This window comes from Peromyscus maniculatus, chromosome 7 (genome assembly GCF_049852395.1).
Source record: "Peromyscus maniculatus bairdii isolate BWxNUB_F1_BW_parent chromosome 7, HU_Pman_BW_mat_3.1, whole genome shotgun sequence".
NCBI lineage: Eukaryota > Metazoa > Chordata > Mammalia > Rodentia > Cricetidae > Peromyscus > Peromyscus maniculatus.
The window spans coordinates 86,947,126-86,973,834 of NC_134858.1; the positions used below are offsets into that span (position 1 = coordinate 86,947,126).

The 26,709-nt window shown below is 41.9% G+C and overlaps 1 protein-coding gene across 4 annotated transcripts in view; it reads left to right on the top strand.

The window, feature by feature from the left end:
• The window catches only part of Mthfs (methenyltetrahydrofolate synthetase), a 35,151-nt gene extending 10,283 nt beyond the window's left edge, over nucleotides 1-24,868 (top strand). For 3 of the 4 annotated variants that reach the window (XM_042281408.1, XM_006991492.4, XM_042281411.2), the window contains one exon: nucleotides 24,524-24,868. In XM_042281408.1, coding sequence (XP_042137342.1) covers nucleotides 24,524-24,756 — 233 coding nt within the window. In that variant the 3' untranslated portion in view covers nucleotides 24,757-24,868. Of the gene's footprint in view, nucleotides 1-19,752; nucleotides 19,862-24,523 lie in introns of all 4 variants that reach the window. The other variant, XM_042281409.2, reaches the window with a different exon arrangement.
• Nucleotides 24,869-26,709: the final 1,841 nt, after the last annotated feature.

The window sequence follows — 26,709 nt, forward strand, 5'->3', positions numbered from 1 at the left end:
CTGGCAGTACTTCCTGCTGATCTGTTGTGGCCAAAAGCAGGGACATTGGATAACTCCAAAGTCCAGACCACTGTTTGAGCTAGTCTTTCCCCATGCTGTCTGCTCCTCCCCAGAGCAGTGTGCTTCCTTTCCTTCTCTCCCAGAGCTCTGCTGAAGGACAGCATTTCCTAACAGTTGACAGTAAGAGATTCAGGACTGATCTCTAGTTTTACCCCTTTCTAACTGTGTGACTTCAGTCCCTGAACTCCTTTGAGTTTCAGACATCTCACCCAGACACGGAGCTCATGAAGCCCACCCACGGGCTGTTGCAGAGCTTCATTGAGAGAATGTCTGAAAGGTAATAATCACATAGTAGGTGCTCAGTGAAGGTGCCCATGCTGCTGTGGCTGCTGTTTTGCTGGGGTTCAGTTGTCATGCACTTGGACCTCTGTGAAAGTGAGGCTTGCTGTTTTCCAGGCTAGAATGTGCCATTTGTTTCTTCGGGATAGAACACTACTGTCCGGTGCCTGAGATCACTAGCTCTCAAGTTGCAATCTGTGTTCAGTTCCTTACCAGTTGGGCAAATTACTTAATATCTGAAAGCACCTGCGATTTGGGAATAACAAAGCTGTTTTGTAATGCGGTAAAGTAGGATGATATACAATTATATGCTACACAGTGTGTTGTCATGAGGAATCAGTAAAATGCAGCCATCATCAAGTGCTGAGTATTTTCCCTGCCTGCTCTCAACACCCTAGTCTTTTTCTTCTGTGATTCTTAAATCCTTGGCACTTACTATTAATCCCCATTCTTTATTAATTCCTCTTGGGAGTATATTTCTTTTTGTGCTAATAGACTTAGTCTCTTTAGGGGCTGAGATCTTGGTCTAAGATACTCTATCATGTGGTTTGTAGTGTATATAGCTATCCTGGCAGGAATGAAGACAGGTCTAAGGAGAGATGCAGGTGCCCTTTCCTCCAGCTATCAGATTAGTGAAACAGTGGTTCCCCAAGAAAATGGAATTTCCCTAGAAGAGATGCAAAAAGCTGAAGCCTGGTGCCAGCCAGAGAAGGAACTTGTCTGCCAGGAAGTGATTTCACACAGTTCTGACAACTTTCCAGACTACCTTGCAGGAGAGACTGGAGCTTGAACAGTGACGGGGCAATGACCCACCTTGAGTGGAACTGCTCTTTTATACACAACTCTTGCCAGCTGTTCAAACATAAACTTTGGGGCTGGTGAGATGACTCAGTAGGTAAAGGTTGCTTGTCACTAAGCTGAGGACTTGAATTTGACCCCGGAACCCATGTGGAAGGAGAGAACTGACTCCTACAACTTGACTTCTGACTTCCTACATGTTCTGTAGCATGTGTTGCCCTCCTTCATAACTAACTGAATAACTAACTCAGTAATGTGGCTGCTGATACTGGCTTACCTGCAGTGGAGGCTATGAATTAGCATGGATACCTTATGTATTTGTTATGTTAAATGTTTGTTGAACACAACACATTTGTTGTATTAAAGGTTGGTAAGAAACAGAAACTGTTACTGGAGTGTTTTTACGGTCAAAAGCCTGGGTTCTAGAAGGCTCAACATGCCGAGCTTGGCCACCTGTCCCTAATTCCTCCATTAGAGAGACAAGTCATAGTGAAAAGTAGAAAAGACTTCCTCCTCCGACTGGCACCAGATTTTAGCCTTTCTATCCTTACAGCGTGGTATTACTAGAGAAAGTCCTTGGGGGTGAGTGTTTCAGTTGTCTGGTAGCCACCGGGATGACCACAACTGTCTCTCTTGAGAACATCTTTGCTCCTGCCAGATGGTTACAGTTTGTTTGTGTCAAGGTGGCCTACTCCACCAGGCTTGTTTCTATACCCTAGAGGTGCACTGAGATGGTGGCTAGGCCCCAGTTCAGATGAAGATAACACACCTGCATATATCTCCTATTTTGTAGGCCAAACAAATGTGTTAATTGTTAAACTGAAAGCCTGGGGTGGTCCCTAGGCGCAAGGACCAGGCCAGACTGTCACAGGTACCACAGTCTCAGCCAGCTGGTGGAAAGTTGGGGACACTGAGCACAGATGACTGTCATCTGCTCAGGAGAACTTTTGGTTTGGGTGTAGTTTTTAGTGAACAAAGAAGTACGTAACTAAAGATCACACATGGTTTGTTGTGGTTTGTAGCAGCTCTTCTCTTACAGGAAGTGTGTTTGCAAACCTTTAACCATCTTCTTAATCCTGAGATTCGAAAAAGAAAAACCAGTTCAACAATTTTGAGCCAAGTTGGAAGCAAACTTTCCTCAAGTACTGACCAGTGTGGACTCAGATCAGGACCACTCCCTAGAATCTCAGAGAGTGGTGGTGAGACACATGTGGTAAGGCCTTTTTAAAGGACAAGTCTATTCAGCCACTGTATTTCCCATAGGGCTTTGTACATCTCCCAGCATTCCAGGAAGTTACCTGGTCTTTGGGCAGGTGGGGCTTACATACTGAGTCTTACAATGTCTCCTTTACACAACAGAAATGTTGTTCATTGATTTTATTCAAACTTTTGAAATAGATTGTCTTAGCGAAAAAGAAATCAAACAGTGGTCATTTTCATATGTGCTTTTGTACATTTATCTGTCATGATGGCAGTTAGGGTGGCTTCCTTCTCTGGACCATAGAGAAAATTTCCTTCAGACTTAGGCATTCTAGAAAGCAGAACAAATTCTTACTGTCCTTTAGTCTCCCTTGTATTCCAGTGAGTTAGCGGTAGCTTAGAGAGGTCGAGTGACTTATTAGAGTACACACAGGCAGTTAACGAGAGTGGGAGGCCATCCAATTCTCTAGTTTTCCATTCTAGTGCATCTCCCTTTTGCAGTAAGGTCTCAGGTAGCTCAGGAATGTATAGAGCTCACTATGTTGCTGAGGGTGGCTTTGAATTTATGCTCCTCCTGCCTCTACCATCCAGATGCTTGGACTAAAGTCATCTGCCACCATGCCCAGTTTGTGCAGTGCTGGAAAACAAACTAGGTAAGCACTTTATGAACTGAGCTGTATTCCCAACCTACCCTCTGCCCCACTCAGTGCCCTTTGAGCTACTTTTCCAAAATATTATTCATTGAAATTGCTGTACTGCCTGCGTTTTCCTTGTCCCTGGTGCTGTTCATTAGAACCATTGTACATGGGGCAGGTACCTTTGGTGATTGCATTCAATGGGACATGTTTTCCCTGAGGAGCAACTTGTACAGAGTCCCATGTATCCAAATCCATACTGCTCATGAGTTAATCTCTTTCTGTAGTCATTTTGTACTCAACCAAGCACAGAGAAGCCAGCTTTGGCTTTTAATTTGAATGGTAAGTGCACTCATGTTAGGTTTCCCTGGATCTGTTCCAGAACATTCTATTTTATCTTTTGTAGCAGCTACTGTAGAATACATTCTGATTTTCCCAAGTGGTAATTTACTTCTGGTTAACTCTCAGTGCATTGAGATTAAAAGATCCTTCCCTTAGGGATTGTGGCCAAGCCTTGCCAAGTGTGTTAGCTTGCTGAATGTCTATTCAGGCACAATGATTCACTGAATGTGCTATTGAACACTTGATTTTTTTTTAAAGGACTAAGCCAGGTGACTTAGAATTCTCTCTCTTTGTAGAACCTGAAGCAGTTAGAGTACTTTTCCTGTTCCTTTCTTATTGCCTGTAATTGAGACATTAAAATTACTATTAGGTTTAAGTTTCTGTACACATTCAATTACTAGAAGCCCCAGACTTTTAAAAAGAAGTTTGAATTATAAGTAAACCAATTAATAAAATTTGTTATAATATATTGTAGCATTTTTCTAGGACATTGAGTTAGAAAAAAATTTTTTTAATTGAAATATCACGGTAAAAGGAAATTTTAAGTAAACCTTGTCAGTAAATGAAAGTTTGCCTTCACCCCGATGACCTTAACAGACACTGAATTCTTTTCTACAGAGAACTGAAGCCTACTCACTAGCTGCTGTTCTTTAAATGTTCCTGCAAATGTGACCTTATCTCAACCACATAGCATTACTGTACCACGTAGAAGTTGTTTTTATTGCCTAGAAAAAATTCCAGATTCTATGGCAAGGAAGAAAAAAAAGAGGTGTTTAATAGTCCCCTCCCCCTTTTGGGGGAGCAGGTCTCTGCTTTCATTCATCTGCTTACCTCGACTGAATGTCACCTTCTTTCTCTAACTGCTGGAGTCTTTCATCTTTCTTTTGGGGGAGTGGGAAATAGAGTCTATATAACCTACTCTAGTCTTGAACTAGATAGTGTCCAGGTTGGCCTTATACTTAAAACCCTGAACATCAGCTTCTAGAGCTGAAACTGTCTGTGAACCACTCTGCCTAGCTCCTGCTCAAATCCTAACCATTGTTATGTCCTTGACCTTATGGACTTCTGATCCTTTGCTTCTGCCTAGCAAGTACTTAGTACTTTGATTTCAGGTGTGTACAACTATTCCTTGTTTATGCCATTCTGGGGCTTGAACTCAATTCTTGTCTTCATGCATACTAGGCAAGCACTCTTCTAATTGAGTTACCAGCTGGATATTTTTTTAAAAAAAGAATTTTAGTTGATGTCATGAAGTACTAACCATATATGGTGTTTATTGAATGATCTCTTCTTCTGGTAGAGTCACAACTGGGTTTTATTCCTAGCATAGTGTAATAGGCAAGTAAACTAGTCTAGTGATGCCTAACTCAGTGGTTCTCAACCTTCCTAACACTGCAACCCTTTAATACAGTTTCTCATATGGTGGTAGCCCCTAACCATAAAATTATTTTTGTTGCTACTTTATAAATATTTTTCTACTGTTATGAATCATACTATAAATGTCTGATATGCAAGATATCTGATATGTGACCCCTGTGAAAGCATCCTTCGACCCCCAGATTGAGAACCGCTGGCCTAACTCTAGAGAACATTGAAACATCTACACTTTGTTCAATAGATTTATTTTCTACACTTCTTGCTGTGGTCAGCATGCTGAGGGGTTACGGATGTAGAGAGCCAGGGGTCCAGTGGACAGGTGGGATGGGCAGTGTCAGTGTTGGTAAGGATGACTGGTTAAGAAAGAGAAGGCTTAGCCGGGCGGTGGTGGCGCACGCCTTTAATCCCAGCACTCGGGAGGCAGAGCCAGGCGGATCTCTGTGAGTTCGAGGCCAGCCTGGGCTACCAAGTGAGTTCCAGGAAAGGCGCAAAGCTACACAGAGAAACCCTGTCTCGAAAAACCAAAAAAAAAAAAAAAGAAAAAAAAAAAAAGAAAGAAAGAAAGGGCTGGTCAGGCATTAGCTGGGTGAAACACAGGCTTTGGACATTCAGAGCTAGGGCCAGGGAGCTTGGAAAAAGTTCTTATGTGGACAGGGATGTGCAGGGTACAGCTCTTCTTCCCCTCCCCAAGGATCTTCCTCTCCTTTCCTGTTCCTCTCTCCTACTATCTCTGTCTTCCCTATGTTTTCCTCAACTCCTTGCTTTCTCCCTTTATCTCATTATTATCTATCCCTTACCTACTCTTTTTATAAGTCATTCAAGTAATCAATATTTTTGTCCTTGTTATTACCTTGGTATTAGCCTATATTTCTCGATTCCTTACTCATTTATTTTCATTCCTCCCTGTATATTAATACAAAGGTAATAATACTTAATATTTTGATATAAAATGCTTTTGGTCTCATTGTTATCTGATTTATCTTAATAGAATTAGATGCTTCATTGACCCAAGCAATATTTAATATTATTAGATGTCCTAACCATTTTCTTATCTATTCCCCTTGAGTAAGAGAATACTGGCACAAATACTTCAGAACTTTTGGAATTTATCAAAAAGTTCTTTTTAGGTTAATATATTTGATTATGCAGTCTGGCTAGTAATGGCATTGGATTATAAGAAACAGAAATCTTGTGAAGTTCAGTTTAAACAAGGAAAGAGCTTATTTATTACTTGTTTTTATACAATGAGAATAGAATTTCAATGGCACATGATTGTTGACAGTGGCCTATCAGTTTAAGGAGATGAAAGATTGGGCTACTATTTTCTTGGCAAATCTTTCCTACTTATGAAATAGCTTCTATGGATCCAGCCATCACATCTCTAGTGAGCAAGAAGGAAAACGGAGCTAATGGCATGGGTGAATGTTACCTGTCCCTACCACAAGAAGCTTTTCTGGAAATCCTTATATCTCATTGGCTTTATCTATAGCAAAACCTAAATATAAGGCAATCCAGGAATTTTCCTTTATTTATTTTTATACAGATTATAGGATGGTATTGGGTCAGTAGATAACAGTTCCTATCAGCCGTGTTTTGTAGACTTGCACAACAATATGTGTTTTTTGTCTAGAGGACAAAGTAAGCTCTATGGTTGTATATTCAGGTAAATTCATTCCTGGGCTTATAATTGACATCACCTAAACTGGAAACGGCAACAGGAGCAAGAAGACACAGCCTTGCTATGGCTCAGCCTGAGGATTTCTTCTCAGAGATCCCCACTCCAGTGAAGCCAGTATTCTTGACTTCATCAAGGAAATGATTTATAGGATGAACAGTTTGTAACAGAGTTGGAGTTTATTAGAAAAGTTTTTAATATACATTTAATATACAATATTGAGAGAGTAGGGTGGAGAGGGAGAAGAGGAGAGGGAGACAGAGACAAACAGACTCATGTAGCAGGAATCTTAACAGTTCTTATTAATAAAATCAAATGTGAAGTCAGTTATTGGGGTGAATCCTGGAAGATCAGAGAGACAGAACAAGCCACAGCTAACCTCACCTGGCCAACTTCTCAGCTGATCTTGTTTCCTCAGACTGGAAGCATCTGAGTCCTCATATCCGAATGGCTCTCAGCTAAACTGCTACTCAAAAGCCTGAAGCTTAACCAGCCAAATGCTTAACCAGCCAAATGCTTCTAGTTCCTGGTCTTCACGCTTTATATACCTTTCTGCTATCTGCCATCACTCCCTGGGATTAAAGGCTCATTTTCTGGGATTAAAGGGGGTGAGTCACCATGCTTGGCTGTATCTTTGAACAGATGGATTTCTGCCTTTGGAATGCTAGGATTAAAGGTGTGAATGCCACCATTTTCTAGCCTTTGTATCTAGTGGCTGTTCTGTCTCTGACCCCAGATAAGTTTATTAGTGTGCACAATATTTTGGGGAACACAATACCACCAGAGACTCATTTAGGAAAAAAACAACACACACCCAAGTGTAGGCATGGATGTCCCAATGGAGAGTTGCCCTTGATGTCTTAGGATAGCTGTGTAAACATTCTGGTGACTTTTCAAGTTACATTATTTCAAGTCTAGAGAGATGGCTCTGGTTAAGAGCAGGTATATGTCTTGTAGAAGATCTGAGCTCAGTATCTAGTGCCCACACCAGGCAGCTCCAGCTCCAAAGGGTCCAGATCTCTCTTCTTGTCTACACAGGCAACTGTACTCACATGCACATACCCACACAAAACTAAAAATTGTAAAAATAAATCTTTCAAGTTAAATTTTCAGTATTCAATGTGGTGGTATTGTCTTCCCCAAAATATTGTGCACGCTAATAAACTTATCTGTGGTCAGAGAACAGGACAGCCACAATATTAGACATAAAGGATAGGCAGTGGCAGCACGCCTAGAATAACCTAGCATTCCAGAGGCAGAAATCCATCTGGATCTTTGTGAGTTCAAGGCCACATTGGAAACAGCCAGGCATGGTGACACACGCCTTTAATCCCAAGAAGTGAACCTTTAATCCCAGGGAGTGATAGCAGATAGCAGAAAGGTATATAAGGCATGAAGACCAGAAACTAGAAGCATTTGGATTTGGCAGGTTAAGCTTTTAGGCTTTTGAGCTACAGTTCAACTGAGACCCATTCTGGATGAGGACTCAGAGGTTTCCAGTCTGAGGAAACAGGATCAGCTGAGGAACTGGCAAGGTGAGGAAGCTGTGGCTTATTCTACTTCTCTGATTTTCCAGCATTCACCCCAATACTTGGCTCCAGGTTTGATTTTATTAATAAGTACCTTTAAGATTCATGCTCAATTCAAAGAGTTTAGAGAGTAGCTAAAGATGTTTTGGTATATTTGTTCTCCTGCCAGAAACTTCTGTTTTGTAAATGAAGTAGTTTCTGAGGTACATTGAACAGAATTACTGGCTGATAAGATAAAGGCACAAGTAGTCCAAAGAGTCAACAGAATTTTTAGCATAGTATCCTCCATGTCTCCACGTACTCCTGACCTTGCTTCTGCACATTTCCTTTAGTGTACTGTTAAGTGTATTTTAGCCAGGTTATACTTGTTACTATTGTGTGTACATTTTTTCCTTTTCATATAATGGATATAGTATGTATTTTCAGTGATATAAAGAGAGGAGATAAAGTGTGCTTGTGTGTGTGTGTGTGTGTGTGTGTGTGTGTGTGTGTGTGTGTGTGTGTGTTAGTTTTTTACTAGATAGTGCCTGGAACTCATTATTTTCTTTATCCACTCCCCTCTCCCCCCCCCCCAATGCTGTGATTACACACGTGTATCACAGCTGGATACTCTATTATGCTTTAAAGTGATGATTTCTGTTGTATAGAAAAGCATAGCAGCATAGACTTTTTAAATAGGATCAGGAGTTTCTAAAAGAATATTAAAGATTATTATAATCTTAAATTATTTCTCAAGTTTGGTGAAAACAAACATTGAAACTTTGATTTTCTAAGAATCATGTATCCTTGATGAACTGTTTTCAAAATGAGGTGTGCAAACTATAGTTTCCAAGGCTATTTCTTAGATGAATTGCATATTTTTCTCCAAGTCCACCAGATGTCAGTGTTTCACAGATGTATTAGTCTGAAGCAGTGCCTTTGTCCACAGTCTCCACATTCCTCTGTCCCTTAGTCAGTTGACAGTGTAGTCGGAATCATTGAAATCGGAGTCAACTGGAGACCATCCAAGTCAGTCTTTTACCTTTGGTAAGGGAATGGGGCTCTGTGGGAAATGATTCATCAAAGCCACAAAGTGAACAGTGAAGCCAAGCCAAGTGTTTTTGTTTCTAAGACTCTCCATCTTCAGAAGTTGATTAAAAATAGGTGCCAAAATCATGGAAAACAAAAATGTATAATCCAGAATAGAAGCCCCACTTTGGAGGAAAAAGAGGCAAATGCTGTTCCATTTGTTTGGGTATATAGACAGCAGTTCAGTTGTGATGAATAAGTTGCTAGATTCTTAAACTGTATAATTAGGTGGAACCATCTGAAACAGCTGGCTGGGTATGGAATTACTGGATGTGAAAGTGACCTTTGAAAACGATTCTGTTCTTTATCTGAGTCGTATGACACCAGCGTCGGTACTTTTCTAATACCAGTAGAATAACTCCCACATCCTCTCTGCCCGTAGCCTTATCCATTGCCTTGGAGAAAAATAATACAAACCATTTAGTTCTACCTGTGTTGAAAAACACTATGGAAGAATTTATTATCTTTTTAAATAAATGCATGGGATAAGAGACAAACCATGTTATTTTCCTTCTATGTTATGGCTAGAGACAAACCAGTGCAAATAAGGGAACACTTAGACAAAGTCATAGAGAGGATGATATCCACTTTAAGGAAACACCTCATCTTTAACCAGCACACAACAGTTTTTCATAACATGTAAAGGAATGTAAGACATGTAATTGCTAGGCTCCAGAAAGTTCTCCCTCATTATGTGATGAGCACCACTGTATCCCTGTTGACCCAAGTTCCCTTCAGGGGAACGCCTTTAAGCTTCTGCTTCTAAGTTCTTGAGAGGGTCTTTAGAAGAGTCAGTTGTCTAGTGGGATACATGGGGATACAAGTTACTGGGGTCTGATTACAAACCAGTAGCCAGCAAGGACCTTCTCCAGAGCCTTCCTTCAGAGTGCTGCAGGGAATGTGGGAATGCTGTGCAGTTTAATACTGCATATTCATAAGGAGTGGGTTTGCTTATGTAGGAATATGTTAATGTAGCATTTTAAATGCTAGGAATGATTTTAGTCTGTTTCTGTGTAGTCTTAAAGATGCTTCTCACTGGTCCTGGGCCTTCTACACCTCACAGTGGTGTTTATTTTCCTTGGAGATTCAGTTGGCCTCCCATGGCCACTCATGTTCCCCTGATTTTCCTGTCAAGCTGCCCAAGGTCTTCCCTGGTTCTCCTGATGGAATTTAGTGGGTTTCTTTCCTAGGCACTGGTGGCAATTTTCTATGTGTATGCTATGGACCTGCTGTCTTGTTTTCCAGAGGCAACCATCACTGTCCCTGAACACATGCCAAGCTCTCCAAATCTATGCTTTGGCTTATTTTGATATTACAGGCCATCACTGACCCTCTTGCAGATTCCTGGAAGTTCTATTTTTCCAGCACCCACTTCCTTAATGTCATTTTCCTGGACTTAACCCCTTTGCCAGTGGGATATAATTATCTCCTTTCTGTATATTGCCTTGGCACTTACATTACTCTATTCCTATTACAGTTTAGGTGTTTTCTTACACTCAACTTCTTGGGTCTGTTTTTAGCTGAGAGAGTTGTTAGTCCTTATTGGTATATACCTTTCCCATGCTCTTTGTAGTTCTTTGGGTGTGGCTGACATTGTATTCATTGAGTTATTAATGATGGCTATTTATTGACTTGATTGCATTGAATTTCTGATAGAATGTCAAGCTTTGGGAATTTTTTTTTCTGCTTCCCCTTTCTGGTCAAACTGGTTTTAGGGTGCATTAAGGGTTTCAAGATGAAGTTTTTTACCCACCAGAAAAGGATGTATTGAAGCAGATAACAAGGCTAGCTGGAGTAGAAAAATTACCACAATTCACTGGAAAACGATGTTATAGAGAGCTAGGTGATACTATTTCATAGCATTGTCTTACTTTAACTTAGGTTTTGCAGCAGTAAAAGTTGTTCTGGTGCACAAGGATCATATCAGGTGAGCTATGAGGCTTCCTATACGTGGAGGATGAGAACAAGCTGGAGGAATACACTGTAAGTCTAGTTACATTTGCTGAACCAGAGATCCTGCTGAGCTTTCAAGTGTCTGTTAAACATTTGAGTAAAACAAGAGATGGAAGCCAGCAAGCAGTTTCCATTTTGCTAAAGTCTCGAGGCTGAGGAAATTGACAGAACTTTAACTCACTAGGATAAAGAATTTGTGAGCTCATCGTGTACAAAGTAAGATAGATAGCAAGAAATCGAAAGGTACACTTATCCTGTACCTGGAAGAGATGCTCTTCATTACTCTAAAGCAGTGGTTCTCAACCTTCTTAATGATTACAACCCTTTAATACAGTTTTTCATGTGGTAACCCCCAACCATAAAATTATTTCATAAATAATTTTATTACTTTTATAAATTATACTGTAAATATTTGTGTTTCCAATGGTCTTAAGTGACTCCTGTGAAAGAGTCATATGTCCCCCCAAAGGGTCCTGACCCACAGGTTGAGAAACACTGCTTTGAGAGTAAGCCACATTTTAATTCATTGATGATGCTGGTTGCTTCTACATGCTAGGGAAACACTCTCCTATCCAGAATCTTAGCCCTTTTCTTCTCTTTTGTGCTACCTCTCCTGTCATATTTGTGTGTGTGTGTGTGTGTGTGTGTGTGTGTGTGTGTGTGTGTGTGTGTGTGTGTTATTGTAAGGAAGCACATAGAATAAAATCCACACTTTTGCCCTTCCATTCAGCAGTGTTAAGTTCATTCAGCTCTTGTGCAACAGATCTCTGCCAGGCTATGGTGGTGCAAACCTTTAATCCCAGTACTCTGGAGGTAGAGGCAGGTAGATCTCTGTGAGTTTGAGGGCAGCTTGGTCTTCTGATGGAGTTCCAGGACAGCCGGAACTACAACTCCACAGAGAAACCCTGTCTCAAAAAAAAATTTCATTTGGGGACCTGAAACTGCCCACTTAAAGATGACACTCACACCAGATGATCCCCCTCCTAGTCTTAAGGAACTGGTTCTTCTTTCCATTTCTGTGATCTTGACTGCTTTAGATACACATAAGTGGGGTTTTAAGTATTTTGTCTTTCTGTGGTTCTCTTATTTGTTTCTCGATTGTGTCACCCAGAAAAAGAGTTCTAAGAATCATTAGCTTAAAGAGTTTCTATCATCTTCTCTCTCTCTCTCTTTTTTTTTTTAAGAAAATCGCATAACCAGAGGTTACTCAGGTTAGAGAAAAAGCATAGGAAAATCATTTATTCATTTCTTCCCACTTTAATTATCCTGTTTGGGGCCATCTGACCATGAATATCTCCCAAACTCAGTGTCAAAATAACATTTAAGAATGCTATTTGATTAAATAATACTGCTTCTGTACATTTTTTTGCATTGAAAACAATTTAATATCTCCTTCCATAATGTTTATTTTAGTCCATATCTTCTAAGATAGGATGAACTGAAGTTTGATTTTCTCTGCCTGTAAGCCCTAAGGGAGATGCCCAAATCAAAGGCTGGCAACCTTTCCTGTGAAGGAGCAGGTATGTTTGGGGATTGGTGGCTGGTACTGCATCTGTTTCAGGGACTGACTCTTCCTTCCATTTTAGTGGCAAAGTAAAGTGTGGCTGTGTTCCAGTGAAGCTTTATAGCAGTATTTGGCTGGTAGGCTGTGGGTTGCAAACCTATGTAGTTAATGAATTGTGGGGTGCGGAGATGGCTCAGTGGGTAAGACTGCTCGTTGCACACGCAAGCATGAGGACTGAGTTTAAACCCCCAGAACCCAAGCAAAAAGCCAGGCCTATTCTCCCAGTACTGTGGGAAGGTGGCGACCAGAGGATCACTGGTACTTATCTCTACCTCAGTGGAATAAAGTTGAGAGTGATAGAACATTAGCTGTCCTCGTCTGGCCTCTATGTGCCTGTGTGGGTGCACACCTACATGTACACACTACATACATGCACCATACCCACACAGAATTGGTTCACCTCTTCTCACTTTGGTTCTTGGTAACTTATTTGGTGTTTTTCATATATGGTTATAATTGCTGTTCATAGGGATAGCAGTGACGGTCGTAATGTCTAATAAAATACTATCAGATAATTGCTACGTGTTCCATTATTTTAATATTTGAGGCATATTTTCTAGATAAGGTGTTGGTCGAGATATAATTAAATTTTTAAGTGCTTAAGAAAATAGTTAACATGATTTGAATTGTGTCTCCTGGTGAAGACTAGAAATATTTTAGAATATTCCTACACACACACACACACACACACACACACACACACACACACTTACTAAAAGAAAATAGCTGTGTTCTGTTTTTGCATTGCCTTGTCCTGGGAAGATGTGAAAAGGCATCTATTTACCCCAGATGTAGCGCTAACACCAACCAAAGTGAGGTTTCCACCCTAGTCCAATGTGGTAAACCATTGAGTTTGTTTATTAGGCTTGTTTATAGGAACATAGGTAAGGGGTTGCTTACAGGAGAGTGGGTGGTCCCCATATAGCTACATTACTGCAAAGTCCCACTCCATCATGGATGATGATGTCATGAAAGCTGTATCATGGAGTCCTACTTTCAGGTAATCTTCCTCTTTTTATATACCGTAGCATCACAGCTGACTTGTGGGAATGAGTAATGTCTGGAATCCAAGATGAGGCTCCTGTGGTCATCCTTCACCTTTTTCTGTTGGGGGTTGTCCATAGCTCTGCTACCATTACATAGACCTAGGTTTCATTGTATTTTTGTTTTTACTTTGTTACCATGGCTATGGGCCAAAGTTTTCTTTATTCTCTACTCCATTATAGCACTGGGATACTCATTTTATGTCCAGATAAAGCAAACAAACAGATCCAGCAGTGTTTGATCATAAAGATGAGACATAAAGTAGGAACTAAAAATTATCCAACTCTCCATACCCAGAAGTAACCACTGATAATAACCATGTTTAAGTCTGTAGGTTAGCTTCCACTCACAGTCTTTTTCACTTTCCACTTGATAGAAACCCACAAAGGGCAACTTAGTGGACATATTAGAGACCAGAGGATGGTGAAGCATGAGCTGGAGTGTTAACACTGTACCCCGTGCAGCACCCACATTCCTGTCCAGCAGCTTTTCTAGCTGCCATGCTGCTGGTACCAGAGGCATCCTCCCCCTACTCCTACTTCCCGCCGGTCTGTGGATGGCCAGTGTCCCCAGCAGTTACTACCTAAGCACTGCCCGCCCTGTCACTTTCCCCTTTGTCGAACTTCTCCCCTTTTCCCAGTTTCTGTGTCATCTGTCCACATTGCACCCCAAGCCTGACTAGTATAGATGGCTCTATTCAGTGTGGCTGAGCCTGCTTCCGTGGTAGATTTAGTAGAATAGTCTTTCTGGGCTTTACCCTCCAGCAAGAAGCTCCCATCTTCGCCAGCACTGGAGTCTCAGCATCACTGGCCATATGACTTTTGCCAGATGATATCATGATTTTCCCGTTTGAAAAAAAGGAGATGATAATGTGTCTTGTGGGGTTTGTGGGCAGGTGATGTGAGGATGTGTCTGTGAAGTGGACAGTACAGCTGGAAGAAAGCATCAAGGATTAATGTCATTGTTCCTGCTTTTTTTAGAAACAGACACTTCGCAGAGGATCCTCTGCCAAAGGAAGGGTGGTTTATAACCAGAATGCTTTCCCATCACATCTGTGTAAAGCCACCATTTCTGAGAGCCTGCATGGCTCATGCTCTGCCCCTGGCTGTAGCATCTTTTGTGAATGGTGCCTGCCTGCACATTTCTGTGTGACAGCAGATGGCAGTAGAGAGTTAGGCTTCCCCTTGAAAGGGTTTGGGCTGATTAAAAAAAATAAATAAATAACTCTTTTAAGAAAAAACTTTCAGAGTCAACAGAGTAGGCATTTTCATATCTGTAACTATAAGAGAAGCCTGCATTTACTGAACACCTTATTGAGTTTTGACATACTTCCTTTATGTACTTAGTCTCTCTATAAAGTCCCATCTTAAGAAGTTGGGTTTTAAGGAGAGCTTCAGTTACTTAGAAGTTTCTTAGCTACCCATAGTTGTTGTGGGATCCAAACCCAAACCCAGTGATCCATCTGGAAGCCAGTACATTTGACTGATTGCTAGACTGTCTTCTAGGCTCTTGCCTTCACACAGAAGGTTGACATTTAAGAGGAGAAGTTTACATTTCTAGTTCTGTGTGTCATATTATAAAAATTCACAAGGAGTAGTATGGAAGTGTAGGGTCCCTTTTTATCCAGGATCTTCCTTGTGTTCTCCAACTTTTCATCTCAGAGGCAGCCACTTCTCTGTGTATCCTTCCTGAGATGGACTCACAGGAGTGCACAGACATTGTAGAGAGAAGGGCGACTGTCTTATAGGCCATCTTAGTTTGACTCTGCTGTGTGGAACTGCTCAGTAGTTAGTGCCATATGAACTTTAGGTTTCTTCTGTGTTTCTGCTTTGCCTAGAAGAGTCTAAATCCCTGTCTCCTTTGACTGCAGAGGAAGGTAGGGCACAGAGAGGATCAGGGTTTACATGAGAGAAGTGATTTGGCAGAAACACAGAAATTCTTCTCGTCAAGACTTCATGTAAGAGACAGATGTACAAAATTGGGTGAAGGCAAGTATTTTGGAAATGTCCCATAAAGGGTAATGACTTTAATGGCCCAGGGATTTTGAACTGGGGAGCTGTCCCAGCTCTCTAGCCTGCTACACTTGGGAGTGTTTTCTTTCTTAAGAAGTGGCCTCCATTTCTACCATTATCCATATGTCCATGGTCTCATTCTTTGTTCTGAGACAAAAAGACCTGAAAGCCTCAGCGGGTGTCCTCTGGATTCCAATCTGGGTCTGTGACTATTTCTTTCATGTAAACACATAGTGTTCATGGGGTTGAATCAAGCCTCACACTTATAATATCCTTAGGTTTGAAAATAAGGCATATAGGCTGTCTTATGCTGTGGTACACCACTGCCTGTTCATCAGAGTACCCTGTTATACCCAGGAATACAACTTACCTGGGGGGAGGGGGGAGTTGGTGCTTGGCCTAGTGCTCTGGTGATAGATATCGATTCTGTATTTTGATGCACATTGGTGCACGTGGCCAAAACATGTTGGGACAGAGTGAAAATGAGTTTATGATGTAAATATTTTTTAATTACCTGTTTCCATTAGGTAATTTAATTGGTTAATTCTTTATGATTTTAGAGGTTTTTCTTTTTATTTTCTTAAAATTTTATTACATTTTGTGTGTGTGTGTGTGTGTGTGTGTGTGTGTGTGTGTGTGTCTGTCTGTCTGTCTGTCTGTCTGTCTGTCTTATGGAGTCAGAGGACAATTTAGGGGGAGTCAGTTCTCTCATTTCGCTATGTGACTTGTTGGTAAGCACTTTTAACCAGCTTGCTGGCCCAGAAAAAAATTTTTTTTTCAAAACATTTATACATATAATCAGAAGTTTATTATACAATATGACTATGTCTTATTGTAACACATAATTGGTTTGGTTTATTACCTTGTGTGTTCTGCATTATTTTTCTGTGAGGAGTAAGCATCGTGCATCAGTCTACTTTAACACAACCATGATGAGTTCAAAGTATTGATTTCTGAGTCTGTCATAAGAGCTGTCCTGAATTACTGGCCCTTGTGTTTTGTTTGGGGATTTCAGGTCCTTGTGCTGTGGAAACATGTTTGTTGGCCATGCCTGAGTCTCTACAGTCAGCCATGTTACCTAAGGAGTAGGCATGCAGTAGTTGATTAAGTTGACATTTGATATTAATAGTTCAGGGAAGCTTTACATCATAATATGCTTATTCATTCAAGGTTTTAGGCGAAGGTTGTTTTGATTGTTGTTTTGTAGTTAAATACACGGCAGTGCTGGGATCCCAACCTGGCAGCCTGTGACACAGAAGCCTGCACAGTCCATCTCTCAGTAAAATGGTGTGAGGTCCTTCCTCCACAAAAAAGCCTCACTTGTGTTAAGAATTCCACAAAGCTGTTTAGAGTTCATGTGATTGTGGAGAGTTGGAATGCTGAGGATCTGTAACTCAATTATAATGGCTATCTTTTCTTTTCTTTTTTTTTTTTTTTCAAGACAGGGTTTCTCTGTGTAGCTTTGCGCCTTTCCTGGAACTCACTTGGTAGCCCAGGCTGGCCTCGAACTCACAGAGATCCCCCTGGCTCTGCCTCCCGAGTGCTGGGATTAAAGGCGTGCACCACCACCGCCCGGCTATAATGGCTATCTTTAGCCCACCAATAGCTCTGTATTATATCCAACATCCTTGTGGTTTCCAGGTGAAATCCTTTTGTGATGTACTCACAAACCACTAATTCCCACCAACCCAAAGGCTAAGATGCCACCAGATACCACCTGAAGCCTATAACTGCCATTCCCTTGCTTTGCTGTCACTGGCCTTATCTGATGCTCCCACCATGTATTTGAAGAGTGTCTTGATGTGACTTTCTTTTGTTCTGTAACTATAAAACCTTCACAAAACTGTTACCACTCTGGGGCTTGGTTTTTCGAATAACCTGAATCCATGTTCCTGGCCCATGACCACTAATATTTGGCTTTAGAATAATTTATCCCTTATTCCCTTTGAGGTGAGAGCTATGTTTTTGTACTGACCATGGCCTCTAAAGTAGTTGACCTATGGCCTTCTTTCTTCCATCCCTTTGCTCAGCCACACTTGTACCTGTTGGCAGTGGGAACAGTATAGATGTTGAATCTTGACCCTCCTGGGATAGCTTTCTCTTTGAACTCAATGACTGAAGAACCCTTTGAGCTTTCTGAATTGCTTTTTGTGTATGAAGTGAAGAGCAGTCTGACCCCTCCTGCCTGCCTGTAGATGCAGCACTTTTACTCACTCTTTTATTCCTAGAGGACAGTAGCGTGCTGGGCATTGGTGGATACTTCCCAAATATTGGTTCCTGAACTCTGCTCTTCTTGACCCTACACTGTGGTTCAGAGTCAGGTGTCTCATGTGATGATCTGAGCAAGTGACTGCCTGGATAGGGTCAGGAGCCTAAAAAGAATATAATATGGCCACAGGCTGCTCATTATGTCCTTCACCCTCATTCTTTCTTTTGTTTCAGAGAGAGCTGAGCTGTACGGAATCCTAGGAAGAAGAATTTCCACTCTTTACTGGTCCCCAGGGCAAGAGCAGGTTACAGCATAGTGATTGGACAAAAGAACTGCATGGACGCTTAGCTGAGGCTTGTTGTATGACCAGTGCTATATTAGATGAGGTATCCATGGGGATGGAACACAGATATCCAGGCACAAAATCACAAGTGGGGTTATGAGACATGATTCAGTTGATGTAACTGGTGTCACAGGAATATACAGGGAAAATGATATAAAGATGACTAGGAGACTAGAGGAGGCTTTGCATAGCCAAGAAAGGACAATTGGATGTTATCATTAAAGGTGATTTACTAAATGTATTTTGGATTTTTTTTTTTTGTAATTGTTTTTGAGACAAGGTCTCATGTAACCCAGGATGGCCTTGAACTCTATGTAACCATGGATAACTTTGAATTCCTGATCCTCCGCTAGAATTACAGTCGGGATAACACAAGGTTCACCATGCCCATTTTCAGGCAGTATGAAGATCAAACAGGGCTCTGTGCATAGTAGGTAAACATTCCTCAACTGAGCTACATCCCCAAGCTAAATGCTTTTGAGCAAGGAAGACCCGGGAAAAAGCTTGCTTTTTAGGAAGTGGGTTAAGCAGTTGGACTTGCCGGAGGAATAGTACATTCAGAATAGCAAGATGAGAACTCTGGCCTTAGTGCAGAGGGGCAACTGCATTGTCACATTCATGAAGTTCCTGAAGAACATGGAAGATGTGGTCTAAAGGAAGAAGGAGATCACTAAGAACTGTGCCTGTTGGATTTAGAGCAGACAGGCTGTTCCTATCTCTTGTGCTCCACCACTTACTCTCAGGATCAGGGCAGAGACAGTCCAGGAGCTGAACCAGTTCCATCTGTCCCAGGAGTCTGAGTTCAGGATGTCATCAGAGACATCTACTGTTGTCTTACTGAAAATGATGTTCCCAAGAGTGAGCTAAATCCTCAGAACTAGGGCCAGTAGAAGAATGCACAAAATCCCCTTCCATTTTCTCCGAAAGCCTGTTTCCTAGGGTTCCTGTTGCTGATGAAGAGTTCACAGCTCTGCTTGTTCCCATCTCCTCTATGTCCTGTACTGCAATGGTTGCCTCCCAGCCACCCCTAAGAGATACTGTTCTTATCCTCTCCATCTTTGACTCCATTTCTGTGTTTGTTTCGGAAACTTTCTATATACCATGATGGTAGCACCTGCAGCCTGTGGGCACAGTCTGCCCCCCCACCTGTGCTAGTAAATAAGCATAGCCACTTATCCATGTATATATTGTCTATGGCTGCTTTCATAGTACAAAACTGATCTGTGGCTCACAGTGTCTCACAGCCTGAATTATTTATTGTTTGGCCCTTTACAGAAAAAAAAAAAAAAATCAACCAACCTAACTCCGGTTCTTCACCTGCACTCTCCTGGTTTCTTGCTCCCTCTTTGGCTGAGCCCTGGGGAAGAAAGAATGTAGAAATCAGTTCTGAAGGAAGACTGGAGTAAGTAGGTGTGCTTGATTTCACTGGGCGTTCCACAGGAACTCCATCCCTTTCTCTGCCAGCCTGTTCACGAAATGGTGCCTATATTTCTTAATTCCCAAGAGAAGTCTCATAATAAATGTGATTATCATAAATGGTACTTAACCGTAGAGTTCATAAGTGCTATCTAATTTAATGTTCGTGATCAGCAGGTGACCAAGCAAATTTGCAGGTGGTAATGTTGAAACACAGACTGGAGAGTGACTTGCCCTTGATCCCACAGGTAGGAAGGAGCATGGTCCTTGCCCCTTACCAGCTGCCTTCAGAGCAGTACCAAATAAGGGGAAAAAGAAAGATTGTGAACAAACACAGGGCATAAGGCTGGGGCCAAGGTAAGCTTTACAGTTTTGAAGGCAAGAAAGCTATGAAACTACACTTCCCCCAAGAAGAATAAACAAATTGTGATTGTGCAGAAGGATTTGGTGGTCCCCAGAAGTTCCTGTTGCAATCCTGATGAGTGGAGCTCTTTGCCTATCCTAGTTAATTAATTCTACTCCAGCAGGGCCTGTGAAGCCAGAGCACAAGAGGTTAAACAAAATCAGGATTGTGGTCGGTTGACACTGTGTTAATATCGGTGCTAATTTATCATTGTCCTCTGTTAATGAGCCTTTGGTGATTGTAAACAGGGCCAGGCCAGAGCTTCAGGAAGAATATGTGTGAAGGAAGGCTTTTCTTTTTTTCCTACTGAATTTTGACATTGAGGTATGTTAGGGTGTGTCTAAGGTCACACTCTAGTGTGTGTGTGTGTGTGTGTGTGTGTGTGTGTGTGTGTGTGTGTGTGTCATGGAAAGCTTGTTGAGCCCTTTTCTTGTCCCACTAATTTCATCACTAGGGAAAGGAGGCGTCCAGAAGTATGGATGTGTGAAGATTCCCAGAGGTGTGTGTGTGTGTGTGTGTGTGTGTGTGTGTGTGTGTGTGTGTGTGTGTGTGTGTGAAAGAGGAGAGAAGGGAAGAAAGGATGGTAACAAGGCACAGGAAGAACTTCAACTACAGATGGATGAAGTCAAGTAAGGGATGTAATACGTATTCAGAAAAACCAAATAGCAGATGTGGGAGCATACCAGAAAAGACTTCCTAAGTAACTACTGGAACCAGGGGCCACAGTCCACAAATGGTAGAAGGTTATTGGGTGGGGGTAATCCTATGGGCAGGGACACACAGCCAACATCCCCAGTAGACTGCCAGGACCCTGAAGTTTCAGATCCCTGAGTTACCTAACAATCCAAAGGCCATTTTCGCTTCTGCTTATCAGCTCTATAGTTCACGTCAAACTAACAGCCATTTGAAGATAAACTTACTCATTTTGTCCCATAATATTACTTTTTTAATCCAAATATATGTACCTTAGAGGTATAAATGTAAGGGGTGTTATGCCAGGATTGATCTGTCTGAAGATAATGTACTTGTCTCTCAGGGTCTTTGTGTTCTAGAAGTCTATTAAAATTCAAACATGCAGCATGACTTGGAAAAAATTATGGCATTCAAGGAAATTTGCTACCCAATGGGGTCACTGAGACATATACACTCAGCTCTATGAGGTAGACTCCAGGGAGAGCAGCAGACCAAGCACAGGGCGGAGCAGGGAGGAAGAGGGCAATGACAGCAAGCTTACCTCTAGCCTGAGGGCAAAGAATGGCTTTCCTTATTTGTTTCCTTTCTGCATTCTGTTCTTCCACCAGCATAAATGTGGCGGCTCCAGAATTCTGCCTCCTCTCCTTAGGAGCTGGCACTGGTGGTTATCTCTGCCTTCTCCTCTTAGCAGCTAGCACTGATGGTTATCTCTGCCTTCTCCTCTTAGGAGCTGGCACTGGTGGTTTTCTCTGCCTTCTCTTAGGAGCTGGCACTGGTGGTTCTCCTGGCTGTTCTGTTGCCTTCCTTTTCTGTTGCTTTGCTTTTATACTTTTTATTATGTTATCTAGTATGCCACATGAGATGTAACCTCTTAAATTGTAGGTGTAGAGTGCATTTGTTTTGGCTATAAACACAATGTCATATCACAGACCTCTAGAACTTTTCCATCTTGTATGACTGAAATGTTGAATGCTGGGTTTATCAAAAGCATCTTCCTCAGGCCTCTGGCAAAGGGCATTCTGCTTTCTGTTTATAAAAGCTTTACTATTCTAGATGCCTGCAGGTGGAATCAGGTAGTACATGTGTTTGTGTGATTTTTTTTTCATTTAGCGTAGTATCCTCACAGTTCATCCATGCCCACTATTATAAAATTTTCTTCTATTTTGTGGTAGATTAATATATTACCACATGTATGTGCCATGGAGTTTGTTTTTTGTTGTTAAAATTTTTATTTAAGAAATTTAAGTTCATTTTACATACCAACCACAGATCCCCCTCTCATCCCTCCACCTGCTCCACCCCCCAGCCTCCCCCCTCCCCCCTGTCCTATCCCCATCCCCTCCTCCAAAAGAGTAAGGCCTCTCATAGGAGTAAACAAAGCCTGATACATTCAGTTGAGGCAGGACCAAGCCTTTCTTCACTTCATCAGGGGTGAGCAAGGTGTCTGACCATAGGGAATGGGCTCTAGAAAGCCAGCTCATGCACCAGGGATAGATCCTGATTCCACTGCCAGGGGTCCCCTTGAACAGACCCAACTATACAACTGCCTCCCACATGCAGAGGGTCTAGTCTGGTCCCATGCAGGCTCCACAGCTGTCGGTCTAGGGTTCATGAGTTCCCACAAGCTTGATTCATTTGTCTCTATAGGTTTCCCCATCATGATCTTAACCCCGCCTTGCTCACATAATCCTTCCTCCCTCTCTTCGACTGGACTCTTGGAGCTTGGCCTGGTGCTTGGCTGTGGATCTCTGCATCTGCTTCCATCAGTTATTGGATGAAGGCTCTATGATGACAGTTAGGGTGTTCAACAATCTGATTAGAGGAGAAAACCAGTTCAGGCACCTCCTCCACTACTGCTTGGAGTCTTAGCTGGGGTCATCCTTGTTGATTCCTGGGAATTTCCCTAGCACCAGGTTTCTCCCTAACCCTATAATGTCTCCCTCTATCAAGATATCTCTTTCATTGCTCTCCCACTCCGTCCCTCCCCTAGCTCAACCATCCTGTTCGCTCATGTTCTCATCCCCCATCCCCTCCCCTCTGTTGCCCTTCTCGCCCCCAGTTTACTCATGGAGATCTCATCTGCTTCCCCTTCCCAGGGTAATCCATGCATCCCTCTTAGGGTCCTCCTTGTTTCCTAGTTTCTTTGGAGCTGTGGGTTTACATCTAGTATCCACTTATGAGTGAGCACATACCATACTTGTCTTTCTGAGTCTGGGTTACCTCACTCAGGATGATATTTCTAGTTCTATCCATTTGCCTGCAAATTTCATGATGTCATTGTTTTTTTTTTACGGGATTTGCTTTTTGTTGTTGTTGTTGTTGTTGTCGTCGTCATTTTTGTTTGTTTGTTCTGATCAGTTGTTACTGTGATGGACATTTAGGCTACTCTACCTTTTCGCTGTTCTGTAAAATTCTACAATGAAAATGGAAGGGCAAAGACCCTCTAAGATCTTGTTTTAATTCTTTTGGATAACATCTAGGAGTGAGATTGCTAGATTTTATGGTAGTTCTACTTTTAATTTTCTGAGAAATCTGCATGCCATGTCCTATCATTATGTACTTTTATGACTAGTGCTGGAGAGAACTGCACACCTATCTCTCTTCTTACTCTTTACTCCTATCTTCCTTCTCCAGCAAACAAAACTGTTGCCTGCCCCTTGTCAACACACTGCTCCCACTACCCTTCTTTCGGTTTCTAGGATATAACCTGACTCTTGACATGTTCTTAAAAATCCACGTCAAATCAAAATACCCCATGACCTGATCTTTTCACCCAGCTAGATTTACTTAGTTTCTGTTGGAGTCTCTAGAGCCCTTGTCTTTGTTGTTTGGGACAATTGATAGAGATGTTGTCTTGGTCTGAGTTTTTATTTTAACTGAACTGCCATCTCCTGAAGGCAGGGACTCTTTGTCCCCTCTGAGGACTTTACAAAATGCCTTTTTCTCATCGTGGAAAGGTGAAAATCACAGAGAATGTATGTGTGTAGCTGGGTTAGAAGACAGAACTTTAAGTCAGTTGCTCTGGAAACATAAAGAGGACCCTAGGGAGTAGGGTTCAATCCAAGTGTCCAGGATACTGTTCATTTCTATAGTGATAAATGACAGGGACAGGGCAGAGAGGAAAGGTCAGTGACACCAATTTTTTAGCAAAATAGATAGGTAGGCTTAGAGGATTGAATCTGACTGCACCTGAGCTCTTTGGTGTGGGATGTTGCCAGGTGGGGTGGACAGGTACATGCCAGCAACAGCAAATAGAGTTCACCTCACAGGAAATCAGCAGCTGCTTTAAAGCAGGGGCCAGTCTAGCTGGCAGTCTGAACACCACTACTTCTAGCACCCAGTGCTGGAGAGTCCTTGGCTTCCTTCCGCCCGTAGTATGCCGTACCAACAGTGCTGTCTGAGTGGCTGGCCCCCAGCTAAGCTGAAAGTCTGAGCCTACCTTTGCCTGTCAATGGGAGGGAGAGGAGGAAGAGTGGGCTGCTTGGTACTCTTAATAGCTAGGAAAACAGCTCCATCTTTTCTGCTTTTCCCTTACCCTCTCACACCCCTCCATTACCCTCTCACACCCCTCCATCTGTCACTATCCCAGGGAACTGCCTCCAAACCGGACAGGTATGTAGAATCAGCTGCATGTTAGAATTAAAGGAAGTTGTGAGACTCTGCCCATGGAGAACCCTCTAGCTGGTGTGGATGAGGCTAGGAGACTACCAAGAACTGCTGGAGGATGGATACAGGACTAACTAAGTAGCTGAATAATTATTTCCTTCTTTGTCCAACTTGATTTTTTCATAACTTCACAACGATCACATATTTCTTTAAAAATTATAAAAAGCATTGATATTATTAGAAATAAAACCCAGAGGCTATCCTGAAGTGATCTTGCAGTAATCACTGATACTCCAAATACATTCCTGTTTCCACAGGTGGACTTGACCTCATCTTCTTGCCAGGCCTCGGGTTTGACAGAGATGGCAACCGGCTGGGGCGGGGCAAGGGCTACTATGACACCTACCTGAAGCGCTGTGTGCAGCATCAGGAAGTGAAGCCCTACACCTTGGCTTTGGCTTTCAAAGAGCAGATCTGTCCCCAGGTCCCAGTGGATGAGCACGACATGAAGGTAGATGAAGTCCTTTATGAAGACTCTCCAGCATCTTAAATCAGATGATGACAGCCATCCTCATTGTTTTGTACCGGTGTGAGGAAAATATATGTATTTCCCCTTGTCAGAAATGAGTCAAAATGGCACATTAAAGTGAATATGGATTGTGTTTCTTTAGTGTAAATATAAAGTATCTACCATAAAACCATCTTTACAAATCAATAGAAGAATGAATACTAGAATATTAATTCAAATGGAAGCAAAAGCTCTATGGTTTTCAGCTTAGCTTCCTGGTGTTAAGATGGTAAGTTGACCTTTCTGCCTTGCAGTTTAAATTAAATATTTATGAGTATTAGAGAAACATAGAAATTGGGGGTGAAGGCTCTATTTCTTAATGTCCAGTCATAGGCCTGATTGCTCTGGCATATGGAGACTCAGCTGTTATTAATTGGTTTGGCAGTACTTGCTATGGATAAAATATTCCCCAAGAATATTATACCACCTAATCATGGATTTATTCACTCACCTTGAAGTTTTATGTATGACACTTCGTAGCTTCATGTGGTGAATAGATGGGAATCATTTGTGTTTTACATACTTTGATTCAGTTGATTGGTCTCTGGCCCTTAGGACTTTAAGATCTGATATACGTTAGGAATCATTTCTGTTGATTCATGGGTTCCATTTGGAAATGGAAGCTGCCATGGGTTGGACATTGGCAGATGGCCTCACAGCCAGGGAGAGGTAATTTTGTTGCGGGGGGAGGGGAGATTTGGTTATCACAAGACACTCGGGGGTCTTCCTGGACATGACTGCTTGCTTGGGTCCCACCCGCAGCCTGTCACCAGCTCCTGCTGGCGTTGCCTCTGGGATGCTGTCTGCATCTGTTCTCTCTTCCCTCTCATCTTGCTGCTATTTTCCTCAACCCTCAGCATTTCTCAGCTGAAGTAGGCAGCTTCATGCTCAGCTTCTTTTGCCTCCAATTTATTTCAGGAGTGATCTGACAAGACATGAATCTAATGTGGACTCTCCCAATTGGAGTATTCTGGAGACTTTTTAACAGTGAGATGTCGCCTTCCACTGTGGAAGAAAGCTCTTGTAAGGGGCCCCCTACCCTTCTTCTATCATCTTTTCCCTCTCTTCCTGTATTATCTTTCTGTGCATGCTGTGAGCATCACAGGCTGCTCCTGCCCTCTGCCCTGTGCAAGCCTGTTTTCCCCTGTCTGCTCAGTGTTGTCTTCTTTTGTCCTGAGAACTGCTGTGCTTCTTTAGGGCTCGGCTCCTGTGTTGTTCTTCCAGGAGGTCTTCTTTGGCTCCCCCACTGCTGGTTCAAGTCCCCCCTTCTTCCCTGACTGTGGCCAATGCTCCGTTTATCACATTGACCTACATAACAGTTGTTAGTGTCTGTGTCAGTTTCCTTCATGAGTCTAGAAGTTCAAAGGAGCTTCCTGTGTTCAGTACATAACTGATGGTAACATTTTTAAAGAATAAACAAAATGCATGTACACTTACTTCATTTAAACACAGATCTACTTTTTTTATATAATATATAGTTTACATAATATATAGTTTGATATTTTATGCACAAAAGTAAAAAAGAAATACTTCAAAAATGCCAATTTGGCTAATAGTGAATCTGTACAATTTTGGATATACAATGAGAAATGAGAGAAATGGAATTCCTACAAACTAGGATGACATGATTATACTGGTTGATCTTCCATGTTACTGCAGCCGCAAGGTTAAGGTAAATGTTGATATAGCTGGCATGACTGTGATATAGTTAAATCATAAAATTACCGAGCTACAGCAGGTCTGGAAATCTTTCTTTCTTAACTCACCCTAAGTTATTCTTTTACCAAATGAGCCAGGTGTAGTTAGAGAAATGACTGGCCAGAAATTGCCGAGTCACCCAAGGTTCAGAAAAGTAAAAAAAACCACAGGATCTCTCCCTGTAATGATTAATCCTGTCAACTTGTCAGGATTTAGAATTACTTTGGAAGCACATTC